Consider the following 27,329-nt stretch of genomic DNA (forward strand, 5'->3'; position numbering starts at 1 on the left):
GGAGCGGGTCGCTAGTCTATAATATAAAAGCGAAAGGTCACTCATCACGAAATCTCCGAAACTATAACACCTACAAACTTGAAATTTGGCAGGTAGGCTCCTTATAAGACGTAGGCATCCGCTAAGAACGGATTTTACGAAATTCGACCCCTATGGGGGTAAAACGGGGGTTAGAAGTTTGTATGAAAGTCCTATGTTTTTGAAGTAAAGGACTTGAAATTTAAAATGTATGCTCTATAGATAGTGAGAAGGTGTTCAAATAATGTATCTTTAGAAATCAACTCCCTTTTGGGGTTAAAACGGGGTATGGTAGGTTGACTCACTCATCACGAAATCTCCGAAACTATAACAGTTACAAACTTGGAATTCGGCAGGTAGGTTCCTTATAGGGCTTAGAAAGTCGCTATGAATTGATTTTACGATACTCGACCCCTAAGGGGATAAAACGGGGGTTGGAAGTTTGTATGAAAGTCCTATGCTTTTGAAGCAAGAGACTTGAAATTTAAAATGTATGCTGTATAGATGATGAGATGGTGTCCAAATAATGTATCTTTAGAAATCACCTCCCTTTTGGAGTTAAAACGAGGGGTGGTAGGTTGACTCACTCATCATGAAATCTCCGAAACTATAACAGCTATAAACTTGAAATTTGGCAGGTAAATTCCTTATAGGGCGTAGACATCCGCTAACAACGGATTTTACGATACTCTACCACTATGGGGATAAAATGGAGGTTGGAAGTTTGTATGAAAGTCCTAAGTTTTTGAAGTAAGAGACTTGAAATTTAAAATGTATGATCTATAGATGTTGAGGAGGTGTCCAAATAATGCATTGTAATCTAGAAATATAAAAGGAAAAGGTCACTAACTCACTCATCACGAGAACTCAAACACCGCTGGATGGTCAATTTGTCAAAGATGAAATCGAAAAAAGATGAAATTTAGCAGGGAGGTAGATTAGAGTTAGTAGACGTCCGCTAAGAACGGATTTTGCGATATTCTACAGCTAAGGAGGTTTAATTGGGGTTGATAGTTTGTATAAAACATATACAGCAGGGTCGGTTTAAAGGACAATAGCCGCGTTTGCACCCTATGTGTTCAAGAAACATTTATATTGATCACTTATAAGTAGTACAAAAAAATATATTTTATACAATATCTAACCTTTACTTTACTAGAATAATTTATTACTAGGATATTTTATTTACACCTGTCGTCACGGAGTCACGGAGGAGCGCGTTTTACGCTATTCCGTGGCATATATTTACGTAGAACCATTTTAAAAACTAAATTGCATGCAGTATATTTTAAATATATTTACACTACAATACTATATTATTACTACATTATTTCATACCACAATTCTGATGAATTCAACGAACCATTTTGTTCGACGTGACGCGCGCTTCACGCGGACGTAGTCGCGGGCAACAGTTTGTGTATTATAAAACAAAGACCCCAAAAATGTATGCGATCGATTCCCTCAAAATCTACTGAACGGATTTTCGTGCGGTTTCATCAATGGAGAGAGGGTTTCAAGATATATATATATATATGTGTGTGTGTGTGTTCGGGGATAACTTCGTCGCTTATGAACCGAATTTACGAACGTTTATGAACGATTTTTGAGACCATGATAAAGAAACTAGGATCTGATGATGGGAAATCCTCGAAAATCCGCATAACTTTTTACTGGTTGTACCAATTTTGATGATTTTTAATTTAGTCAAAAGCCAGTTTATCATGTGGTCACATTTAAATTTCATCGAGATCTGATTACAACTTTTGGAGTAATCTTTGATTATGCATATTTACTTGACCATTTTTTCGTCTACCTACGTTGTATTACTTGTCGATGTAATTGAAGTCGGGTTTTTTTCGTTTGCCAGTAAACACAATCTATATATATAAAAATCTCGTGTCACGATGTTTGTCCGGGCTAATCTCCGAAACTACTGGAGCGGTTTTAATGAAATTTGGCACAGATGTGTAACTTTGTCCAACTTGAAAGATAGGCTATAATTTATTTCGATATACACAATTATTATACTCAATAAAAAATTTAGGCGATGCGAAGTTCGCCAGGTCAGCTAGTTATTTTATATACCTTTAGACTTTTAGACTTTAATTTTAATGTTTAGTTACATATTATTATTATTATTATTATATAACTGGATAACCTAAAGTACTTTTTTTTAATTTACAGCTCCAATAGTAAGTAGCCCTTGTTCACCTTCACCATGTGGACCAAACAGTCAATGCCGAGAAATAAATGGACAAGCAGTTTGCACCTGTGTACCTAGTTATATAGGTAGCCCACCACTATGTCGACCAGAGTGTGTAGTCAGCTCCGACTGTAAATCAAATAAAGCTTGTAGTAATCAGAAATGTATTGACCCGTGTAAGGGTTCATGCGGAGTGGCAGCTAAATGTACGGTGGTGAAACATAATCCTATATGTACTTGTCCACCCCAATATACCGGAGATCCGTTTGTTAGATGTTTACCTTTTAGTAAGTTTTGTTATATATAATTATTCAAATAATTTAAACAAAAAAGAAACAAGCGTAAAAGTCAATAAAATAATCTTTTATCTCTCAACAGGTCCTGTTATTGCTGATACAACACCTTGCGTTCCGTCGCCTTGTGGCCCTAATGCTATATGCAAAGAAGTATTAGGTTCGCCATCGTGTGCTTGCCTGCCCAATTTCTTTGGTTCTCCGCCATATTGTAGACCAGAATGCTCTAGTAATAGTGAATGTCCAATTAATCAAGCGTGTGTCAACCAAAAATGCAAAGATCCTTGCATCAATATTTGCGGCCAAAATGCTAATTGTAGGGTTATTAGTCATTCGCCAATGTGTTTCTGTGATTTAGGGTATGAAGGTGATCCATTTTCACACTGTCATCTTCAAAAACAACCTATTCCCGAACAAACATCTCCTTGTGAGCCTTCTCCGTGTGGTGCAAATGCAATTTGTAAGGAACATAATTTAGCAGGTTCTTGCATTTGTCTACCTGATTATATTGGAAACCCCTATGAAGGTTGCCGCCCCGAATGTACAGTAAATACAGATTGCCCCCCAAATAGAAGTTGCATTCGAAATAAATGCCAAGACCCCTGTCCTGGTACTTGTGGGCCTATGGCTATATGTGAAACTATAAATCATTCACCAGTTTGCAGTTGTTCTCCTGGCTATACTGGTGAGCCGTACTACAGATGTGATAAATTGAAAGGTATTTATTTGTTCATACATACATATTCTACAAAACTATTTTCCCATGACTTGGTTTACTATATTATTTATTATATTTTAGAGTCGAGTGTGGAACCTACGCCTTGCGTACCAAATCCTTGCGGCCCAAATAGTGTATGTCAATCATACAACGGTCAAAGTACATGTTCCTGTATGCATAATTATGTCGGTTCTCCACCTGGATGTCGACCAGAATGCACGGTCAGCTCCGAATGTCCGAGTAACAAAGCTTGTATTAATTTAAAATGTGTGGACCCATGTCCAAGTCATTGCGGAATTAATTCTGAATGCAGAGCTCTAAGTCATAGCCCCATTTGTTCATGTATGCCTGGTTACACAGGAGATCCATTTACACGATGCTATAGCCAACGTGAGTAAATTTTTCGTATAAAATTGTGTATTTTATACATGTTTTTGCACATTACACATGTGTTACATATGTTAACATTTTTTTTTTAATTTTAATGTTTTAGCACAAATACCAGAACTCGATCCAATTCGGGATCCTTGTGTTCCTAATCCGTGTGGAGACAATGCTATTTGTAGAGACGCTAACGGCGTTCCATCGTGTTCTTGTATGTCAAATTTCCAAGGACTTCCTCCAAATTGTCGTCCCGAATGCGCAATCAATCAAGACTGTCCGTCAAACATGGCATGTATTAATATGAGATGTCGCGATCCATGTCCAGGCAGTTGTGGACAAAATGCTATGTGCACAGTATTCAACCATTTCCCGGCATGTACATGTACTCCAGGCTTTTCTGGTGACCCTTTTACTAGGTGTAATTTGATTCCACCAATTCAAGGTAAAAAAAGCTTGATTGGAATAAATGTATCCATTGATTTGTTTAATTTAAATTTATTTATTTGCTACTCTTGTTGTATACAAAGGTAGGTTGTTTTTCATTACACATAACATTTAACCTTGTTTTTAGATGTACAAACTCCAGATCCTTGTAACCCTTCACCATGTGGTTTTAACGCCGAATGTTACAATGGAATATGCACGTGTTTAAAAGACTACTATGGAGACCCTTACATAGGTTGTAAACCGGAATGTATAACAAATATGGAGTGCCCAATTGATAAAATATGCTCAAGTAATAAATGTACAAATCCTTGCCCTGGTGCCTGTGCCACAACAGCCGAATGTATTGTTTACAATCATATTCTTGTGTGCTCATGTCCACAAGGAATGACTGGAAATGCTTTCAGCGAATGCTACACAACTGAAAGTAAGTAATAAATCTCAAAGAGGTATAATATCTCAAAATATATGTATTTAACATGTTTTAGTCATTTAACTGAGGTAGAGAACAGCAGAAACTATCTTACTCAAAATAAGGAGCAACTGGGGAAGTGCTTCTACCTTTCAGAAGATCACTGCGAAATAAAACTGCTGTCACGGAGTGTTGTGTTCCTGTGGTGAGTAAGGTGACCAGAGCTCCTGGGAGGTTTGGGGGTAGGATCGTTAATGAACTTGCGATACTTCTGGTGTAGCAAACGTCTATAACTTAAGGTAATCGCTTACCATCAGGTGAACCGTACGCTTGTTTGCCGTCCTAGTTGAATAAAAAAGTCAAGCTTTGTTTTTCAATATGCCAAATATTAGATCAATAACAATTGTTCTTGTAAAATAACAAGGATTTTTCGTTACAGTTACACAAATACAACCTTGTAACCCTAGTCCATGTGGGCCTAACAGCCAATGTAGAGCAGTAAATAAACAAGCCATGTGTTCATGCTTACCGAGCTTTATCGGCTCTCCGCCTTCTTGTCGGCCAGAATGTACTATAAGCGCTGATTGCTCTCTTGACGAAGCCTGCAATAATCAAAAATGTATAAATCCGTGCAAAGGCAGCTGCGGATATGGCGCAAGGTGTGAAGTAATCAAGCACAATCCTATTTGTTCATGTCCAGCTCAATATACAGGAGATCCATTTACAAAATGTGTTCCGATCGGTTTGTACCTAAGATCTTATATTTTAAGTATAGTAAAAATAGTATATACTTAACTAAATTATTAATAATAAAATCATTTCTTTGTAGTATCAGCACCATTAAGTCCTATTGATCCTTGTACGCCATCACCATGTGGACCTTATTCAATATGTAAAGTAATCGGCGAGTCCCCGTCATGCTCGTGTCAGGTTAATTATGTTGGAGCTCCGCCCACCTGTCGTCCTGAATGTATCAGTAATTCTGAATGCCCAACAAATTTGGCATGTATTAACCAGAAATGTAAAGACCCTTGTCCAGAAACGTGCGGATATAATTCTGATTGCAAAGTGGTCAGCCATGCGTTAATTTGTTCTTGTCCATATAGCCACACAGGCGATCCGCTTGTTTCCTGCTATCCTATCAAAGGTAATATATATATAAAATAGGTACAATCATTTTAATTTTTATTTGTGTTACTTAATTAGTCTATTGGTAGCAATTTTTTTATGTACATATTTGGTTACCTTATTTTATTTCATTATTATATTCCAGATTCTGGTATTGAATACAGTTCACCATGTGAGCCTTCGCCATGCGGCCTTAACGCAGAATGCGTGGAAAGAAATGGCGCCGGTTCATGTAAATGTCTCGAAGATTTTATTGGTAACCCCTATGAAGGCTGTCGGCCAGAATGTGTTGTTAATACGGATTGTAGCCCAACACTAGCCTGTATTCAAAATAAGTGTAAGGATCCATGTCCTGGTATCTGTGCACCGAATGGAATATGTCAAGTCGTAAATCATTTACCCTCATGTCACTGTCCTATGGGACTTACAGGAGATGCATACACGTATTGTATTGACAAAGTGGAAGGTAAACATATATGTTTTAGTTTTATATTGAATAAAGTGTTTATACCAAACACCTTAAATGATCTAAATAACTTTTTCAGACTTTGTAAAAATAACGCCATGCAATCCCTCACCTTGCGGTCCTAACAGTCAGTGTCGAGAAGTGAATTCTCAGGCAGTGTGCAGTTGTAGCGACTCATACGTGGGAACGCCGCCCAATTGTCGTCCTGAATGTACAATCAACAGTGAATGTGAAACTAATAAAGCATGCGTTAACCGAAAATGCGTCGATCCCTGTATAGGACAGTGCGGTAGGAACGCTAATTGCAGAGTTATTGCACACAACCCAATGTGCTCGTGCCAAGAACATTTCACCGGAGATCCGTTCTCTTTTTGTATGCCTCGTAAGTAGTCTAATTAGATATGTGAAAAGTCCAATTTTTTTATTTTTGTGTAAATAAGTAACGTAAATATAGTTATTTTTAAATTACGTTTTACTTAAATAAAATTTCAGAACCAACATCGATCGTTCCTCCCCAAAGTAGCATAAACCCGTGCTTGCCGTCGCCGTGCGGCGCGCACGCGGAGTGCTCGGAGCGCGGGGGCGCGGTGCGCTGCAGCTGCCGCTCGGGCTACACGGGCACGCCGCCGCGCTGTCGGCCTGAATGCACGCTCAGCTCTGAGTGCAGCGCCGTCCAGGCGTGCATCAACAACCGCTGCGTCGACCCATGTCCGGGCGCGTGTGGAGTTAATGCACAGTGCATTGTTAACAATCATCTACCTATCTGTTCCTGCTTACAGAGTTACACTGGCGATCCGTTTACGAGTTGCAATTTTGTAGTTCAAGGTATGTAGTGTAATAATCACTAACTCGTCATTTTTTGGTAAATAATTTTTATTATAAGTATTGAATAATATTTATGTACGCATCGAAAATAATTTCTTAAATTGATTAATTGATTGGTTTATTGGCTTTCAGAATTCCTTAAATTAGGAGTCAGATAAAAAAATTAAATAAAATAAAGAATGACATGCGTAACGTAGTTGCTATTCTTAGAATAAATACGATTTAAAAATCAAATTGTAGTAAACTCAATGAACTTAAAACCAAAAATGACAGTTCAGAACATCATTTTTCAATCGTCTTCGTTTTTTCTTTTGATATGCTTAATATTTTTTTCATAACTTTATATTTTTCTTTTGAATAATGTATAATAGTTCATATATAAATTGTTTTTCACTTACACTTCGGCTTGTAATATCCCGCTGCTGGGCATAGGCCTCTTTCTCCATGTGGGAGAAGGATCAGCGCTTAATCCACCATGCTTCTCTACTACGGGTTGGCGGATGTATTGCCTACTATGAGTAACGATCGCTATCATGTGTACATGATAACATCCGGGACCGACAGCTTAACGTGCTCTCCGAGGCACAGAGGCTAATAGTTATGTAATTATATTTAATAATTAATTAAACTATATTTAATAATTAGTTATTCTTTTCAGAATAACTAATTATTATAGTTTTTTTTTACTTTTTATAGTACTTGCACGAGTAACTAAGGCATTATAGTTATATTCTTAATTTTTGTTGATTTTGATGTCGACAATCAATTATTTTACAACACTTAACAACAGTTTCAATTTCAGATGTCGAACCGAGTAATCCATGCTCTCCGTCACCTTGCGGAACAAATGCGGTTTGTAAAGACGGTGTTTGTTCTTGTTTGCCAGAATTTCTTGGAAACCCTTACTTTGGATGCAAGCCAGAATGCGTATTAAACTCTGACTGTCTACGAAATAAAGCTTGTATAAGAAATAAATGTAGCGATCCTTGCATTGGTACATGTGGTAGTGACGCACTGTGTGAAGTTATTAATCATATACCAATTTGCTCATGTCCTTCTGGAACTTCAGGCGATCCTTTCAGTTATTGTACAAAAATAATTGGTGTGTATTACCTGTTTAAACTACAGTGGAAATTTAATTGAAAGAAGTTGTTATAATTTACAAAAAAATATTTTGTTATTTTTTAGAGCCTGTAACCAAAAATTTATGTGAACCATCACCCTGTGGCTCTTATAGTCAGTGCAGAGAGATAAACGGTCATGCAGTATGCGTTTGCGTTCAAGGCTACATTGGTAATCCTCCGAACTGTCGTCCAGAATGTACAGTGAGCTCCGATTGCCCATTATATCAAGCTTGTTCGAATCAAAAATGTATAGACCCTTGTCCCGGAGCTTGTGGGCGAAACACTCATTGTGTTGTTGTTAAACATAATCCAATTTGCAGATGTTTGTCTGGATTTTCAGGAGATCCATTTTCAGTGTGTCAACGAATTCGTAAGTATATATTTGAAATAAGTACATAATATAGACACATAATAAGTATAATTTTGACCGATTTATTGATTCAGTGTGTTATACACATCCTACTTTAACCACCATACTGCCTCACCTTGGGTTTGTGGATGTATCACTAACTTTGAGAAACGATCGCTATCAGGTGTTTATGATAGCAACCGGGCTTGACAGCACAAACCGAATCCGCGATAATTAGAGAATATTAGAGGTGTTGTCGAAATTCTTCTAATTTTTTATAAATATACTTTAATGGCATCTAATTAAAAACAAATATTATTCTTTTTTCAGCATTAATGTCACCAGTCAAAATTAATCCGTGTTTGCCCTCACCATGTGGACCTAATTCAGCTTGTATTGAAAAAGAAAATGACGCAGATTGTAAATGTCTGCCTGAATTCATAGGTTTACCTCCTAGTTGTCGCCCTGAGTGCACAAGCAATACCGATTGCGATACTAATAAAGCTTGTATTAATAAAAAATGTCGCGATCCTTGTCTAGGCTCTTGCGGAGTCAATGCACAATGCCGCGTTGTAAGTCATACACCAATGTGCTCATGCCAAAATGGCTACACTGGTGATCCTTTCCAGTATTGCACTGTAAAAGTAGCCCAAATTACGCAAGAAAGACCGACACCGTGTATTCCTTCTCCTTGTGGAGCTAATGCTGAATGTAAAGAACGAAATAATATTGGGTCATGTACCTGTATACCAGGATATTTCGGCGATCCTTATGTCGCTTGTAAGCCAGAATGCTTATTGAATTCGGATTGTTTGGCAAACCAAGCTTGTCACTTGAACAAATGTCACGATCCTTGCCCTGGAACATGTGGTGTTAATGCATTATGTAATGTCGTCAATCATATACCCAGTTGTAACTGTCCCGCCCAACATTTTGGAGATCCATATAAAATATGTTTGTTTAAACCACTGAGTAAGTAAAATATACCTAGATATGTGATATAGTTAATGTGACAATAATAAGTTGAAACTAATTATTTTCAAATTTTTAATTTTCGTCATTAATACGATTTCAATTATCTCAATGTCATTTCTATCAATCGTATGTATATAATTAAAGTATTATATATAAACGTGTTATGTTTTCAGTGGAAATAATAGATCCTTGTGATCCTTCGCCATGTGGACCGAATAGCTTATGCAAAGTTCAAAACGATTTAGCTATCTGTACCTGTGTGAGCGGGTACTTGGGATCTCCACCCGAGTGTCGTCCAGAATGCATAACAAACTCTGAATGTCCTCTTGACAAAACATGCGAAAATTTAAAATGTATTTCACCTTGCCCCAGAGGATGCGGCATTAACACTGACTGTCGGACAATCAAGCATAATCCTATTTGTTCTTGTAAAGAAGGATATACAGGAGATCCATTTTCAATTTGTCATAAAGTTATTAAAATCGAAAACTCTTTAATGGGACCAGTAAATCCTTGTGTACCTTCTCCTTGTGGAATTAACGCTGAGTGCAGAAATATAGGTGGAATGCCTTCTTGCACATGTTTGCCTCAGTATATTGGAAGTCCGCCGAATTGTAAACCAGAATGTGTTTTAAACACCGATTGTGGCAATAACAAGGCTTGTATAAACATGAAATGTCTTGACCCATGTTTAGGATCGTGCGGCATACTCGCAATATGTAACGTCGTGAAACATGTCCCTGTTTGTTCTTGCCCAAACGGTTACGAAGGCGATCCGTTCGTGGCTTGTAATGTTAAAGAACAAGGTAAAATACAACTCTTTTCATAAATATATCATAATTATTACAAATTTGTAGTAAAAATATAAATTACTTTTTATTATATTGTATAGTATTTTTTGAAATATTCGTTGTTGTAATTTGTTTTATGAATAGTGAGTATTTCAGTATAAAAATAGTTGTAAATGACATTTTTTTTTAATTTCAGAAATAATCCAAAATATCGATCCATGCAACCCATCACCTTGTGGGCCTAATGCTATATGCAGCAACAACGGCGTTTGTTCATGCCTACCGGAGTACCACGGCGACCCATACTTCAGCTGCCGCCCCGAGTGCGTGCTGAGCTCGGACTGCGCGCCCACACAGGCGTGCGCGAGGAACAAATGCGTTGATCCTTGTCGCGACATGTGCGGCCTCAACGCTGAGTGTCAAGTCTACAATCACGTGGCGGTGTGCAGCTGTCCGAGTGGCATGTCAGGAAATGCGTTTTACGAATGTTTTAACATAAAAAGTGAGTACGGACAGTCGGACATACAGTTACGTATCATCATTACATAGTATAAAACAAAGTCGCTTCCCGCTGTCTGTACCTATGCTTAGATCTTTAAAACTACGGTCACGGATTTTGATGCGATCTTCTTAAGTAAATAAAGTGATTTCAAAGAAAGGTTTATATATGTATAATAAATGCATAATATAGTATAAGGAACACTGATAGTTTATGCAACCGCGCGAAGCCAGGGCGGGTCGCTAGTATTTATAAATAATAAATAAATTTCATTGAGAACTTTATCGGTTTGGCGGCGCAAAAATATGTCTTGTTATTTAGGCAGGTTGTGAATAAAAACAGATTAGAATCAAGACAAAGCCTAAACAAATATTTGTTAAGCGCTAGGATTGACCCTGAGACCGCTAACGCAAAAAAAGCAGTTGATGTGACTACCGCACCATCATGCACATCGTTCTGTATGTTACTGCTTTCAATGTAACTATTAACAATTGATATATTTCCTAATTTTTCGTTATCGACGTAATAATAACATCTGTGTCAATTATGCAATTACTATTGGCATTTCATTAGCTTTTATTTTTGGTTTTAGTTTCCGTTATCAGACCATGTGAGCCATCTCCATGCGGACCCAATAGTATATGTAGAGAATTTAACGGCCAAGCAGTTTGTTCCTGCATTGAAGGATTCGTGGGTAATCCACCAAGCTGCAGACCCGAGTGTATCCAAAGCACGGACTGTTCTCCATCTTTAGCTTGTATAAATAGAAAATGTCAAGACCCATGTCCAGGATCGTGTGCTTCTAATGCGATATGCAACGTGAATAATCACAACCCTATATGTTCTTGTCCACCCAGATACACAGGATCTCCTTTTTCACGCTGTTACGGTAATATTAATTGCTAATATATTGTCAAAATATTTTGTCACTGTTAAAGAAATAATATTAATTTTCATTTTCTTGTAGTTCAACTCGTGGAAGAACATCACATTAATCCATGCTCCTCATCTCCTTGTGGATCTAACAGTATATGTAAAACACTACCGAACGGGGATTCTTATGTTTGTTCATGTGAACCTACATTTGAAGGGAACCCACCCAATTGCAAACGCGAATGTACTTATAACGAGGATTGCGCTTCTGACAAGACTTGCATAAATTACAAATGCAAGAATCCCTGCCCTGCATCTTGTGGTCTAAACACTTTGTGTACAGTTCGTCTTCATACAGTTATGTGTTCTTGTCAAGAAGGTTACTCGGGAGATCCATTTTTATCGTGTTTCCAAATACCACAAATAACGTCAAAAGACCCATGCAGTCCAACACCCTGCGGAATCAACGCTCGCTGCAGGGTTACTAGAGATAACGCACCTGTTTGTGCTTGCGAACCTGGATATTTTGGAAATCCTTACGAAAATTGTCGGCCTGAATGCGTCATTAATACTGACTGTCCTTACAACAAAGCCTGCCGCAACAACAAATGTGAAGATCCTTGTCCAGGTGCATGCGGCACTACTGCTATTTGCGAAGTTATAAATCATTTACCAACTTGCAAATGCTCAATTGGATATACAGGAAATCCATATGCATATTGCCATGTTATTATAAATGAACCTGGTAAGATTTAAAACATTAATGTTGAATTATTTTCATTCATCTAATCTATTTTTATGAAATATTTTTATTTTTTTTCTTTCAGAACCTGCATTAGGAAATCCTTGCATACCTAACCCATGTGGAAGCAATAGTATTTGTAAAGATAATAAAGGCGTAGCTTCTTGCTCTTGTATACCTAACTATATTGGAACCCCGCCTGATTGTCGTCCCGAGTGTACTGTTAACTCAGAATGTGAAAGATCAAAAAGTTGTATAAATCAAAGATGTGTTGATCCGTGTATCGGGGTTTGCGGACAAAATGCTGAGTGCAGAGTAATTAACCATGCACCTGTTTGTTCTTGTCGAGAGAATTTCGATGGAGACCCATTCACAAGATGTGCCATAAGAGAAAGTAAATATTTAATTTTTAAATATATAACGCTAAACCTATCATAACAGAGATATGTCGAAATGGACACTTTTATTTTTGTAAACTTTTTTAAATATTTTTTCACATAATTTTATTTGAAACAAGAAAAATGTATTTTTTTGTTAGGAAATCAAAAAACCATAAAAATATACAGAAAATACGTTTTAGTACACAAGTACATTTAACTCTCTTTTGTAAAAACTATTGTGGCGAGCTTAATAAGAATTGTCTTATCTTTACATACAAATAAATAAAATTAGAGTGTCTGTATGTTATATTAAAATAACTGCTTTTTACTATATATATATATATATATATATATATATATAAACGTGTAGTATATACGATATATATACTAAAATAACATTTTTTACAATTTTTGTCTGTCTGTCTATTTGTTCCGGCTAATCTCTGAAATGGCTGGATCGATTTTAACGGGACTTTCACTGGCAGATACCTTATATAGTAAGGAGTAACATAGGCTACTTTTATTTTAGAAATTTACTTATTTATAACTCTGTGATCTGAACAATAACTTTTTTGTTAAATTTCACGCAAACGAAGTCGCGGACACAGCTAGTTATCAAATAAATTCGTATTTAGTAATGTAGTTATGTTTTCGTAATGCAAATATCGTCATTAAACCTACATTGTTTTTACGAAGATTTTTTTTTTTTCAGAAATACCACCGATTGACACTAATCCTTGTATACCATCACCTTGTGGTCCTAATTCTTTGTGCCAAATAACTAATAAGATACCCATATGCTTTTGTATGGATAATTTCATTGGATCGCCACCAAATTGTAGAGCAGAATGTGCCGTCAATTCCGACTGTCCAAACAGCAAAGCTTGCATCAATCGCAAATGTAAAGATCCCTGTTATGGGTCCTGCGGACTTCAAACCGTGTGTCATGTTTATCAACATTCCGCTGTGTGCACTTGCAAAGAAGGTTATACTGGCAATCCATTTGAGAGTTGTCATGCTACTGAAGTTATAGGTAAGCGTTTTGAAATTTTATCTTATTATTTCAAATGTTAAGTTTCTTACTGTACTGCTATAAATATATTTTTTACTTCATGTTTATTTTCAGAACATATACCCGCTATGTATGATAAATGTAACCCGAGTCCTTGTGGGGCAAACGCAGATTGTAATGATGGAGTATGTAAATGTAAAAATAACTTCTTCGGCAATCCATATATGAGCTGTCGCCCTGAGTGCACTCATAATTCGGACTGTGCGCCAAACATGGCATGCTACAGAAATAAATGTTATAACCCTTGCACTAACCTATGTGGTGAAAATGCATCATGTGATGTATACAATCATATTCCTATGTGTAGTTGTCCTCCAAATAGCATCGGAAATGCCTTCTTCAAGTGTATTCCTGAAAAAGGTATAAATACAATTTAAAAAATTTGGTCGAAAATCGAGTCGATAAAAACATTAATATGTACTCGTATATATACATAATTTCAAATTTAACTGTATATATATTTTTTTTAGCTGTACAACAAAAGCAAAATCCTTGTTCACCATCTCCTTGCGGTCCCAACAGCCAGTGTCGTATTGTTCATGATCAGGCTATATGCTCATGTCTGTTGGGCTATATAGGAATACCACCATCATGTCGTCCTGAGTGCTTAGTAGATTCGGACTGCCCCAGTGTTTTGTCATGCTCTAATCAAAAATGTGTGGACCCTTGTCGAGGATCATGTGGCATTAATGCAGAATGTCAAGTCAACAATCATAATCCTATTTGCTATTGCCGTAACGGACTTACTGGTGATCCGTTTAGTCGTTGTTTGGAAATACATCGTAAGTAAAAATATATGCGGAAACCCATATACTGATATCCAATAGTAATAATAAAACAAATATTCTTATATAAATTATAAAATATTATTTTTTTTAGATGTAAATCCTCCTACAAATACACCTTGCATTCCATCACCATGTGGACCAAACGCTTTGTGCCGGGAAGTTGGTGAAACGTCATCTTGTACTTGTTTGAGTGGTTTTGTTGGGAAACCGCCGTACTGCCGCCCCGAATGTATCACCAATAGTGAATGTAGTTTCGATAAGTCTTGTATTAATAACAAATGCGTTGATCCATGCATTGGTGCTTGTGGCCAAAATGCAATTTGTCGTGTTGTTAGTCATTCACCGCTCTGCTTATGTCAATCTGGTTATGAAGGAGATGCTTTTGATCTATGTTATCCAGTCAAAGGTTTGTACAATATCTCACATATCATATTTTTTTCCATTTTTTTTTTAATATTTAAATACAACATTTTTTTTAGTGCCAACACAAAAACCACATATACAAGTTAATTCATGTTCGCCCAATCCATGCGGTCCAAATGCATTATGTCAGGAAAGAAATAATGCTGCTAGTTGTATGTGCATCAGCGGATTCTTTGGAAACCCTTACGAAGGATGTAGACCGGAATGCTTGATAAATTCTGATTGCTCACAAAATCTAGCATGCCTTAATAATAAATGCCAAGACCCCTGTCTCGGTTTCTGTGGAATTAATTCTGAATGCCAAGTAGTTAATCATGTGCCAAAATGTTATTGTGTAGTTGGTTACGCAGGCAATCCATATGAGCGCTGTATTTTGAAAGAAGGTAAATATATGTATATATTATTAATGATATATTATTAATTCGTTTCAAATATAATCCACGCCATGTTTGGCGCGAACTTGTTGAGGCCTATGTCCAGTACTGGACTGCGATAGGCTGAAGTGTGAGTGTGTAAATATAATTTATTAATTACGTAACATTATTTTACTAAATTCAAATGAACAAAAACAAAATTAATATAAAAAACACATTAAAAACCGACTAAATATTTTGCAGAGAAACCCACAGATCCTTGTAATCCTTCTCCTTGCGGACCTCACAGTTCGTGTAGATTAATTAACGAACAAGCAATTTGTACTTGTCTACCTGAATATCAGGGAACCCCACCTAACTGTCGATCTGAATGTGTCACGAGCTCTGAATGTCCTCTGAATAGAGCGTGTATAAAACTTAAATGCGTTGATCCATGTATTGAAACCTGTGGTGAAAATGCCCAATGTCGAGTACATCATCACAGTCCGTACTGTACTTGTGTTGAAGGCTATGATGGAGATCCATTTATAAGATGTACTAAAGAAAAGAAAATAACCCAAATAGCTACAAATCCATGTTCACCAAATCCTTGTGGAATGTATTCATACTGTCAAGAGGTCCAAGGATCAGCTTCATGCAGTTGTAAACCAGGATACTTTGGTGTGCCTCCACGTTGTTCACCAGAATGTACAATAAACGAAGATTGTTCTAGAAATAAAGCTTGTGTACGCGAAAAATGTGTCGATCCCTGCATAGGATCCTGTGGCGTTAATACAAATTGCCGCGCGTCTGATCATTTGGCTATTTGTATTTGCCTACCAGGCTATAAAGGAGATCCATTTATAGGATGTTATGTAATGGAAAAAGGTAATTTAGTCTTACTAACATTGTATTTGTCATCTTATTATCCCTATCTATACAGTTAAAAAAAATATAATTAATATTTATTGATTGTCGATGAAATCGAACGTCCTTTGAACCATTGTTTACCATTTATTTTAAAATATTTCTGTAATTAATTGATTAATACTTTATAATCAGATTTCGAAGTATTACCACCTCTGGATTCCTGTACACCATCGCCATGTGGTGTCAACGCTCTATGTGATAATGGAACTTGTTCATGCATTACTGGATATTATGGAAACCCTTATATCGGATGTCGACCAGAATGTACAACGGACAACGAATGTCAGAAACAATTTGCATGCATCAATTACAAATGTATCAATCCTTGTAAAAATGCGTGTGGTATAGATGCAATATGCAATGTTTATAACCATATAGCAATATGTGACTGTCCCGCGCCTCTTCGAGGAGATCCATTCATCGCTTGTCACCCTGTAATAGGTTCGATTTTTTCATAAATAAAACATCATCCAATGAACCATATACTTACGTTACTTATGTTAATAAGCTACCATTTATTCATACCAAAATAAAATACGAAGTCAACTTAAATTTGGTAACGAAAAATATAAATAAATAAATTTGTATATTTCAGCACCAGTAGTAACAGTTCCGTGTTCACCAAATCCTTGCGGACCAAATAGCGTCTGTCGGGCGGCTGGGACAGTTGCACACTGCTCTTGCCGCTCGGCAATGCTAGCGGAGCCGCCAACCTGCCGACCTGAGTGTCGTACTGACACTGATTGTCCGCCGACCCTCGCCTGTCGCAATAGTAAATGCCGTGACCCATGTCCTGGCTCCTGCGGGACGCATGCCATTTGTCATACTAACTTACATTCCCCGATTTGTAGCTGCCCGAACCGTTATACTGGTGATCCATTTACCCGATGTTTAGAAGGTAATATGCTTAATATATTATTTCAATACTAGAGTCAGACATAAAGTACAAACGTAATAATATATTTTTTATATTTACTAGTTACAGATCTGGAACCTGAAATTAAATCGCCATGTCCAAATTGTGGACCCAATGCAGAATGCATCGATGGTCATTGCCAATGCCAGTCTGGTTACTTTGGCGTTTCTCCATTCTGTCGTGTTGAATGCCTTAAATCTAGTGACTGCGCCTGGAACCTTATGTGTTTAAATAGGCATTGTACTGATCCTTGTCCTGGAGCATGCGGTCTTAATGCTGTTTGTACTGCAGTTGCTCACGAGCCCCACTGTGACTGTCCCCCATCCACTACTGGAAATCCTCTTATAGAATGTCGACTCATCGTGAATATTCGTAAGATAGATTTAACTGGATCATTGCTTTTGATTACAAGATGTAATAGTATATACGTATAAATATTTTGCTAATTCAAACGAGTGTAAGCAATACATGTTGCGACAAACTTGCTTTCGCTTTTAAAACTTAGGCATGGGTTTTACTTGCGAAACTAAGTGAGTCGTGATTTTTTTATTGTGACCTTTAAAAAAATAAGCAAATTGCTTGTCATAAAATTTGCTTGAATGTGTGTGTACCATTACTTCATTACATTAAAAAGTACTTCAACTTTACAGCAAAACTTCCAAATGACCCATGCAATCCATCTCCTTGTGGACCTGGTGCCATATGTCGCACAAGAGGAACGAGCGCGTCTTGCGAGTGCGAGCCAAGCTTACGAGGCGACCCCTATACGGGATGCCGGCCAGAGTGTATCGCAGACTCCGATTGCTCTCCTAGTCGCGCATGTATTCGATCACATTGCCGCGACCCCTGTGAGGGTACATGTGGAATCGGCGCAGACTGCGAAACTGTGAACCACATTCCTCTTTGTTCGTGCCCATCTGGAACAAAAGGAAATGCATTTGAAAAATGTGATGTCATAACTTCTGGTAATTGGAAAATTTATTTCAGTTTCTATACTTTGAAACGTTGCTGTCTTTTTTAATAATCTTTTTAATACTCATTCATTTATTTTACTGTATGACATTTGATAATACAATCTATTTGCATTAACTTTAGCTCCACCATGTACGCCATCCCCATGCGGTCCAGGAGCAGTTTGCAATGTGGTCGCTGGAAATGCAGTATGCTCTTGCCCCAGTGGTACAATGGGAGATGCTGGCAGTTCGGGTTGTCGACCAGAATGTGTCGTGAGCTCCGAATGTTCCCGCGATCGAGCATGTGTTCGTAACAAATGTGTAGACCCATGCGTCGGTTCTTGTGGAAATGGAGCTATATGCCGGGTATTCGACCATGCACCAATATGTTCATGTCCTCCTTCTACTACGGGCGATCCATTCCTTGATTGCAGAATCAAAGGTTATTTCAATTTTTTGTTATATATGTAATATTCATATAATTAATATAATTCATTATTTGTATAATTAATATAATTCAGTTATTCAATATCAATTTATGAAAGAATTTCCAAATCAGTTCTATTTTTAACTTTTGCAAGCAGTATCTAATAAATCTATTCATCTTATTTTCAGACATACTACCTTCGAGTCCAACAGTATTCGATCCATGCGATCCAAGCCCTTGTGGGCCACACGGTATATGTCGCGATGGATTTTGTTCTTATCCTGAATGTGTCATTAATGATGATTGCCCAGGAAATCTAGCGTGTGTAAATAGAAAGTGTTCAGACCCTTGCATAAACGCCTGCGGTATCAATGCAATATGTACGGGTGTAAGACACTCTGCAGTATGTTCGTGCCCTGTTGGTTACACCGGATATCCGTTTGTACGTTGCGAACAAATCACCGATGTCACTGCAGCGCCATCGGTACCGGAATGTGCACACGATGAACAGTGTGCAGACCACGCAGCTTGTGTCGATTCCAGATGTACATCTGTTTGCGTTATAACAAATTGTGGTATAAATTCTCGATGTCTAGCAAAACAACACAGAGCCCGTTGCGCTTGCTTACCCGGTTATGAAGGAGATGCTTATACAGGATGCCATTCAAGTATGTTCAATTTATATTAATAATTTCTAATCAATTTTGTTTTTATGTTTCCAAAAAAGTGTGTTTACATTTATATATTTGTTTTCGATAGTACAATGCCATAGCAACAATGATTGCCGTGATGATGAGGGCTGCGAAGGTGGCTCTTGCGTCAAAGTATGTGAACGTTTGCGCTGTGGTCTTAATGCCCAGTGCTACGCACGGGGTCACATGGCTTCTTGCGAGTGCATTACTGGAACTCGAGGAGATCCATGGACAAGCTGTCGTAGAGACGAATGTGTTGTGGATGACGATTGCCCTAACTGGTTAGCTTGTAAAGGAAAAACTTGTCAGGATCCATGTCCTGGAGCTTGTGCAGTTGGTGCTATGTGTAACGTCGTGCGCCATAGTCCCACATGTGAGTGCCCACGTGGTACAAGAGGAAACCCTAAAATTGAATGTAAACAAGGTAATGTTTTTGGATTTTGTTCATATATCTACCTCAGAATCAATAATACGAGGAGTTCAAACGACTTTATCGTTTGAACTCCTTGTAATATTCTCCTTGTAATTTGTTGTTGTAAATGCTTATTTTACTTTACGATAGTAAATTTATATTATTTGTTACAGTACAAGATCAAGTTGAGTGCAATAATGATGCAGAATGTGGTCCAGGATTGGCCTGTTTACAAGGAAACTGCAAAAATCCATGTGAACAAACGTCATGTGGAATCCGAGCAATATGCCGTGTTGCAAATACGTTACCATTCCGCACACTTGTGTGTGAATGCCCTAAACCTTTAACTGGTGATGCTTCGATACAATGCGATCCTCGTAAGTTGAAATAAACACTTAGTGTCGTATTTATATTTTATGTAACTATCTTAAAAAGTTTATAAAAGAAGAATATTTAAAAGAAGTATATAAATATATGTGAGTGCCTTAACAGGAAAGATTCAAGACATTCAACACACCACAAGTAAATCAAGTTGTACGTACGTGCGTAGAACTGCATTACCTCCTTATTTAATCTGTATAATACACATAATTTATTGTAAATATTTGTAAAATTATTATGACATCGGAAATGGTTGTGTTAACTTCGCATGTCACATGAAATAAGATTTTCTGCCACCTTCACATTTCTTATGACTCTATCTATCGGTAGAATGTTAAAAATGCTGTAATTTAAAATCTTTACTAATTAAATTATTCACATCTTTAGGGGGACAATGCAGTAGGGATACAGATTGTGGTGATGAAGAACATTGTGTGGAACAGCAATGCAGAAGCGTGTGCGAAGCGGGCGCGTGTGGCGTGGGTGCAGAGTGCCGCGCGCGTTCGCATAAAGCTCAGTGCGTTTGTACGCCTCAGTTACAAGGAGACCCAACCATCGCCTGCACACCAAGTAATCGTACAATTCTAACACTCAGATTTGACATTCATGATTTATTTGTTAATCTATTTCATATTTTTGTTATTTTTTATTAATGGATTAAGCTTCAATGCTTCACCTACATGGAGAGAAATTTAAAAAAACATGTATAATCAGGTGTCTCCGGACCGATGTGCCTGTCCGACGAAGAGTGCGGTGCGGCTGAGGCGTGTGTCGGGCGACGCTGCGTGTCCGCGTGCGCGGGTGCGTGCGGCGCGGGCGCGCTGTGCGACGCTCGCGCGCACCGCGCCCGCTGCCGCTGCCCGCCCGGTACAGCCGGCGATCCAGCTCGCTCTTGTTACACGCGTAAGTCACTCTCTAAAGTCAAATATGTGGAAATAACTCAAATTTAAATTAATTAACATTTCATTTTTATTTTTAGCGGAATGTACTTCGGATGATAACTGTCCATTCGATAAGAGCTGCCTTAATAACTATTGCCGCGACCCATGCGCACTCGGCGGTCCCTGCGGTCGAGATGCTGTCTGCGAAGTGATCGCTCATGTTGCCACTTGCCGCTGTCCACCGGGCACGCAGGGTGATCCACGTCGGGCTTGCGTTTCAGGAACTTGTCAGTATAACGAAGATTGCGACGATACCCAAATATGTAACAGACTCAACCGATTTTGCCAACCGGCATGTTCTGAAAATAGTTGCGCTCCGGGTGCGGTCTGTACCGCCGAACTCCATCGACCGGTATGTGAGTGTCTACCGAGTCACAGCGGAGATCCATATATCCGTGGCTGCATTCATATTCAACCATCAGATGAATGTACTACTGATTCCGATTGCGCTCGTCCTCTCGGCTGTGTAAACGCTCGGTGCGTCGATTTATGCCAAGGAAATCCTTGCGAAACAGACCTCATTTGTAAGCCCGTGGACATTCTACCCTTGCGCGCCGTGGCGTGCGTGTGCCCCGACGGAGGCCGTGTGGCATCCGATACTGGTTGCCGCTCTCCGCCCGAGGCCGAATGCTCCACAGATCCTGAATGCGAGAAGAGTCAAATTTGTCAACGTGGAAAATGTATTGATGCTTGTAAAGCTTCCCCATGTGGATACAACGCCCTCTGTGAAACGAACGACCATCTGTCACGTTGCACTTGTCCGCCAGGATACATTGGAAATCCGAGAATAGAATGTAATACAGGTACCTATTTATATATTTTTTATTTTAATGTTAAATATTTATTAAAACCAGACACTCGGTAATAAGTTCTTACAATAATTAATAACTTTTACAGAACCAAGACAACCGTCAATTTTCGAATGCTACAAAAATGAAGAATGTGGTCCAGAGCAAGCCTGTACCGACCGCACCTGTGTTAACCCATGTATAAATGCATGTGGATCTGGCGCTTTGTGCCGTGTCATCGATCACGAGCCAAAATGTTCTTGTCCTGTAGGATACACAGGCGATGCTAAAATACGTTGTACACCACGTAAGTGATTTTTTGACAATTTGTAATTATTTGATGTAATTACTTGCATTTAAATCTGCATAGCAAGTATCTGACGAGACAATTAATCTTTTTTTCATTTGCAGCATCACAAGACAAATCTGTTGTACCAGTTGGATGTAAAGCAAACTCGGATTGTCCGTTGTCTCAAGCGTGTATAAACGGAGCTTGCGCTAACCCTTGTCTCTGTGGTACAAACGCTGAATGTACTGTGATAAGACACCACCCAGTCTGCTTTTGCGAACCTAATCACTCTGGAAATCCGTATATCGGATGTGTTAAAAGTGCGTAACATTTTAAATATATTAATTAGTCAAATATAATTTCCATTTGTATAATGACTTATTATTTGTTTATTTTTAATTACAGTTGACTGTACTGCAGATTCGGAATGTCAGGACAGTGAAATATGTTACAACGGAGCCTGCGTAAATCCTTGCGTTGTAGAAGCTCCTTGCGCTATAAGTGCCGAGTGCTATGGGGAAAGTCATCGACCTCAATGTCGTTGCCCTGTTGGAACAAATGGCAACCCATACAGTAAATGTCAAGCATCTGAATGTGAAATCAATTCGGACTGTAATGATGATAGCGTGTGCCTCAAAGGTTTTTGCCATAACGCTTGCTCACCTGATGGACGTAATCCATGCGCTTATAATGCAATTTGTTTTGCCCGGAATCACGCCGCATCTTGCAAATGTCCACCAGCACTACCATCAGGAGACCCTCTAACCCTCTGTGAACGAGCAGTAGTAATTGGTGAACCCGAATGCAGAATGGATGGAGACTGTCCAAGTGGTCAAGCTTGTCTTAGAGATGAATGTCGGGATGCCTGCGAAGAACTTAAACCATGCGCGGCAAATGCGAGATGTACAGTATCAAACAGTGTTCCTTTCCGCACTTTGATATGCCGTTGCCCAGAAGGTTACATACCAGATGAAAGAGGTGCCTGCAAACCAGCACAACTACCACCACTCAGCTGTTCCACTGATCAGGATTGTTCCGATCAGGAATCATGTATCAATAGAATTTGTCGAAACCCTTGTAACTGTGGAGAAAACGCAGAATGCTTCATTCGTAATCATAGACCAGTCTGTTCCTGCCGTGATGGCTACGATGGTAACCCTTACCGTCAATGTCGTATTGTTGGTTGTCGATCAAATTCAGAATGCGAATCGCATGAATCTTGTGTAAATGGCAATTGTATCAGCCCGTGTTTGTTAAACAACACATGTGGCCCTAATGCTGAATGTTTTGTAGAAAGATCCCAATCACTTTGCCGTTGCCATTCTGGATTTGAAGGGGATGCTTATACTGGCTGTAATGCCGTTGAATGCAGATCAAATGGGGATTGCCCTCATGACAAGCAATGCCGTAGTCATAGATGTATTAATCCATGTGATAATGCGAACATATGTGGAAATAACGCGGAATGCTTAGTTCGTAATCACATGGGTGTATGTAAATGTAAACAAGGTTATATAGGTAGTCCTTATGTAGAATGCAGAATTCAAAAAACAGCAGAATGTTATATAGACGCAGACTGTCCATCTAGGTTAGCATGTTTATCTTCCAAATGTGTAAATCCATGCATTACTTTACAACCTTGTTCAACACCAGCTCAATGTGAAGTCTCACCTACATTGCCGGTTCGCACTATGATCTGCTCATGTCCGCCTGGATATGTCAGTAGTGGAAAAGGTATTTGTCGCCCGGCCAAACCGATCTTAGAAGTAGCATGCGAAATTGATAAAGACTGTACCTCTAACCACGCTTGTGTTACTTCTGTTTGTAAGAACCCTTGCGAATGTGGACCAAATACTGATTGTCAAATAAAGGATCACAAACCAGTATGCGCCTGCCGGCCAGGTTTTATAGGCGATCCTCACACTGGATGTTACAATATTAAGTGTCAAACTGATAGCCATTGTAGTGATGAAGAAACTTGTATTAATAATCGTTGTGTGCCTGCCTGTTCGGTAGAGACTAACGTATGCGGCAAAGAAGCAGAATGTTACGGAGCTGAGCATCGCGCGTCATGTCGCTGTCAAATTGGAACCGTTGGTAATCCACTCTTATCCTGTTTGCCAATCAGCTGCCGTGCTAATTCTGACTGTCCACCAGAAAAATCATGCATTAACTCTAAATGTGTAGAACCGTGCATTTCAAACCCCTGTAATGAACCAGCCGTGTGCCGAGTACATCATCACGAAGTGTATTGTGTTTGCCCACCGGGTTACCAAAGCACTAGTGAAGGCTGCAATAAAACGGAGTCACGTTGCAATACTGACTTAGATTGTCCACCAGCTACTGCGTGTTTGGATAATAAATGCACTAATCCTTGCCTGGACAAAAATCCCTGTGGTATTAACGCCGAATGCAAACTTATCGAAACTTTACCAATAAAAACTATAACATGTGAATGTGACACTGGATATAGAGGAAATGCTCTTATAGAGTGTACACCCTATAAAAGTAAGTAAATTATCAGATTTTTTTAATTTAGATATCGGTGAACATCATTTATTCGTGTTCACATTTCGCAAATCGAATATTCCACATAACACAAATATTTCTGGATTAATATCAATCGCTTGTCAGTCACAGTCACCATTATACAAACGATATTTGAATTATTTCCTTTGTTTTACGTCTAGCTCCTGTCACTAAGTGCGTGTCAGGTCAAGGAGTAAACGAGGAGGGCGAATGCGTGCCGTGCCCCGAGGGAGAAGGTCGCGTCGTGGACGCGCGCGGGCGCTGCGTGTGCGACGCGGCGCGCGGGCTGGCAGCGCGCGGAGGCGCCTGTGCGCCGGCCGGCTGCCGCGCCGACAGCGACTGCGAGGACAGCGCTCGCTGCGTCGACGCCCAGTGTGTCCCGGCGTGCCGCGCGGAGCCGTGCGGCCTTCACGCCACGTGTGAGGCCACCGCTCACCGGTCTCGTTGCACGTGCGTTCCCGGCTACGTGGGCAATCCTAGAGTAAACTGCGTCAACACTCCAACTACAAACATAACTTACCGAACCGATTTCCCTCTGCCAGATATGCAGGTGAGCTTAACGAAAATAATGGCCTATATATAGTGTGGGTACGTTGTAATCAACTTTAGCATGTGAAATACTACAAATTAAAACATATTTTTTTTATTCAAGGTACACTGTCTTGCCAATGGAGTAAGTGTGAGTCTTAAAATTAAAGATTTCAATGGAGTGTTATATGTAAAAGGCTACAGCAAGGACGAGCGATGTCGTCTAGTAGTTCATACGACTGAAAATCAAGAAAGACCAGTTGATTTTACTGTATTCTTTGGTGAATGTGGATTAGTTCACGTTAACGTAAGTATTAGTTATTATAATGTTTTATTTTATAACGTTTATTTTATAATTTTTATTCACTTTACATAATAAATATATAATAAACTAGCTGTGCCCGCGACTTCGTCTGTATGGAATTGAACAAGAAAGTTATTTTTAAGTTCGCAGAGTTAAAAAATAAATAAATTTCTAAAATGAAAGTAGCGTGAGCTACTCCTCACTATATCAGCTATCTGCCCGTGAAAATTCCGTCAAAATCGGTCCAGCCATTTCAGAGCTTAGCCGGAACAAACAGGCAGATACACAGACAGACAAAATTGTAAAAAAATGTTGTGCATTTAGTAAAAAGCGGTTATTTTAATATTACTACCAGACACTCCAATTTTATTTTTTAGTATAGATAATATCAAAAACAGTTAAGGAACGGTAATTGCATTAACTTCAAAGAGAAAATTAAGGATTTTCTAAAGAAAATTGATTATTAACTAAGAATGTAGATTTATTCTGTATTACATTTTAACTAGCCCGTTGGTACAGTTTGTAGTGACCCTGCTTTCTGCTCCGAGAGTTGTGGGTTCGATTCCCACCCCGAGTCTGAGTGTAATATATATATATATATATATATAAAATTTATAAGTATGTTTATCGACAAAAACAAATAGCTATACCAGTCGTGTGTTACACAAACATTAAGTTGCTTACTTTAGAAACAGATGACCGTGTGTGTTGTGTAGATATTTATTATTATTATTTTATTTTATATGCAGGGGCTGGCCAGTTTCGTACTAGTAATGCAGAAACATCCAAAACTTGTAACATCGAATGCAAAGGCGTTCCATATTAAATGTATATATCAAACCGGAGAGCAAAATGTAACCCTCGCTTTCAACGTATCGATGTTAACAACCGCGGGAACCATCGCCAACACTGGCCCCCCACCCACATGCTCCATGAGAATAGTTTCTCGCACCGGAGACGAGGTCAGCTCAGCGGAAATTGGAGAAAACTTAGTATTGCAAGTCGATGTTCAACCATCTAGTGAGTTTATAAATTACAATTTAATTTAATGATTTTTGATTTGTGGTGTGTCAAATAGTCAATCGTTTATTTTATTGGAATATTCATGCATTTATCATATTTTAGGTATATATGGTGGATTCGCTCGCAGTTGTATCGCAAAAACTAGTGAAGTCTCGACGAATATAGAAAACGAATACACTGTTACTGATGAAGATGGGTGCGCCACGGACGCCGCCATCTTCGGCGAATGGGAAAGAAGCGACGATGGCAGTGCATTGCGTGCCGCATTCAATGCTTTCAAATTCCCTAGCAGCGATAATATTAGATTCCAATGTAATATTCGAGTCTGCTTTGGAAAATGTCAACCGGTAAGTTAAAATTAAATAAAATTCAGATTATCACGTTATTACAAAATCTATGCATATTGATTAAATTCATCCGTGTGCAGGTAAATTGTCGCGGCTCTGACGCTTTCGGAAAGCGCCGCAAACGAGAAACGATCGACGGTGACGGCCCAATAGCGGGTCAACTTCGCGAGGAGGTGACGGTAGAGTCAAACGAGATCTTTACTCTGGAGAGACGAGACCCATCGCGTGCGGCGCGCCAGCGAGACGGCTCGGGCGCGGAGGCGAGTGGCGCGGCTGGCGAGGTGTGCGTGTCGGCGGCCGGGCTGGCCGTCGCTCTGGCGCTGACCGCGCTGCTAGCGCTCGTGGCGGTAGCGGCAGCCGTGGCGTGCTGGTTAGTAGCGTGGAGACGTGCACGCCCGCCGCCCGCACCTCTACCACATCCGCCAGACTTCCCGAACCCACTATTTCAGCGCTAAGCGCCATCGGGTGCACTAGTCCACGCCCCGCTCCTCCGCCGGCACCGGGCGGTGTCGGTCTTCCTCTCTTCTCTAATCTGTGCGCGCCGCCGGAGGACCGTCGGGTGAAGACGCCGCGCGCGCCCCCCTCGAGCGTGAGCGGCGTCCCGAG

The 27,329-nt window shown here is 39.2% G+C and overlaps 1 protein-coding gene across 1 annotated transcript in view; it reads left to right on the forward strand.

The window, feature by feature from the left end:
* Positions 1–27,329, forward strand: part of LOC123653539 — a 117,025-nt gene extending 89,696 nt beyond the window's left edge. Inside the window, exons 94-136 of the mRNA XM_045589529.1 lie at positions 2,206–2,511; positions 2,603–3,235; positions 3,317–3,625; positions 3,729–4,061; positions 4,191–4,490; positions 4,915–5,217; positions 5,305–5,622; positions 5,749–6,069; positions 6,149–6,451; positions 6,562–6,894; positions 7,697–7,996; positions 8,083–8,388; positions 8,698–9,339; positions 9,516–10,148; positions 10,330–10,635; positions 11,225–11,521; positions 11,600–12,250; positions 12,333–12,641; positions 13,340–13,660; positions 13,754–14,059; positions 14,170–14,481; positions 14,579–14,893; positions 14,967–15,293; positions 15,528–16,151; positions 16,326–16,634; positions 16,789–17,091; positions 17,173–17,481; positions 17,760–18,074; positions 18,205–18,504; positions 18,678–19,157; positions 19,249–19,605; positions 19,767–19,970; positions 20,362–20,544; positions 20,689–20,877; positions 20,954–21,718; positions 21,813–22,010; positions 22,115–22,312; positions 22,398–24,500; positions 24,683–25,071; positions 25,174–25,356; positions 26,103–26,373; positions 26,479–26,723; positions 26,804–27,329. Of these exons, the coding sequence (XP_045445485.1) occupies positions 2,206–2,511; positions 2,603–3,235; positions 3,317–3,625; positions 3,729–4,061; positions 4,191–4,490; positions 4,915–5,217; positions 5,305–5,622; positions 5,749–6,069; positions 6,149–6,451; positions 6,562–6,894; positions 7,697–7,996; positions 8,083–8,388; positions 8,698–9,339; positions 9,516–10,148; positions 10,330–10,635; positions 11,225–11,521; positions 11,600–12,250; positions 12,333–12,641; positions 13,340–13,660; positions 13,754–14,059; positions 14,170–14,481; positions 14,579–14,893; positions 14,967–15,293; positions 15,528–16,151; positions 16,326–16,634; positions 16,789–17,091; positions 17,173–17,481; positions 17,760–18,074; positions 18,205–18,504; positions 18,678–19,157; positions 19,249–19,605; positions 19,767–19,970; positions 20,362–20,544; positions 20,689–20,877; positions 20,954–21,718; positions 21,813–22,010; positions 22,115–22,312; positions 22,398–24,500; positions 24,683–25,071; positions 25,174–25,356; positions 26,103–26,373; positions 26,479–26,723; positions 26,804–27,178 (16,784 nt within the window). The 3' untranslated portion in view covers positions 27,179–27,329. The remainder of the gene's footprint in view (positions 1–2,205; positions 2,512–2,602; positions 3,236–3,316; positions 3,626–3,728; positions 4,062–4,190; positions 4,491–4,914; positions 5,218–5,304; positions 5,623–5,748; positions 6,070–6,148; positions 6,452–6,561; positions 6,895–7,696; positions 7,997–8,082; positions 8,389–8,697; positions 9,340–9,515; positions 10,149–10,329; positions 10,636–11,224; positions 11,522–11,599; positions 12,251–12,332; positions 12,642–13,339; positions 13,661–13,753; positions 14,060–14,169; positions 14,482–14,578; positions 14,894–14,966; positions 15,294–15,527; positions 16,152–16,325; positions 16,635–16,788; positions 17,092–17,172; positions 17,482–17,759; positions 18,075–18,204; positions 18,505–18,677; positions 19,158–19,248; positions 19,606–19,766; positions 19,971–20,361; positions 20,545–20,688; positions 20,878–20,953; positions 21,719–21,812; positions 22,011–22,114; positions 22,313–22,397; positions 24,501–24,682; positions 25,072–25,173; positions 25,357–26,102; positions 26,374–26,478; positions 26,724–26,803) is intronic.

The sequence above is a fragment of the Melitaea cinxia genome, chromosome 5 (assembly GCF_905220565.1).
Source record: "Melitaea cinxia chromosome 5, ilMelCinx1.1, whole genome shotgun sequence".
Classification (NCBI taxonomy): Eukaryota; Metazoa; Arthropoda; class Insecta; order Lepidoptera; family Nymphalidae; genus Melitaea; species Melitaea cinxia.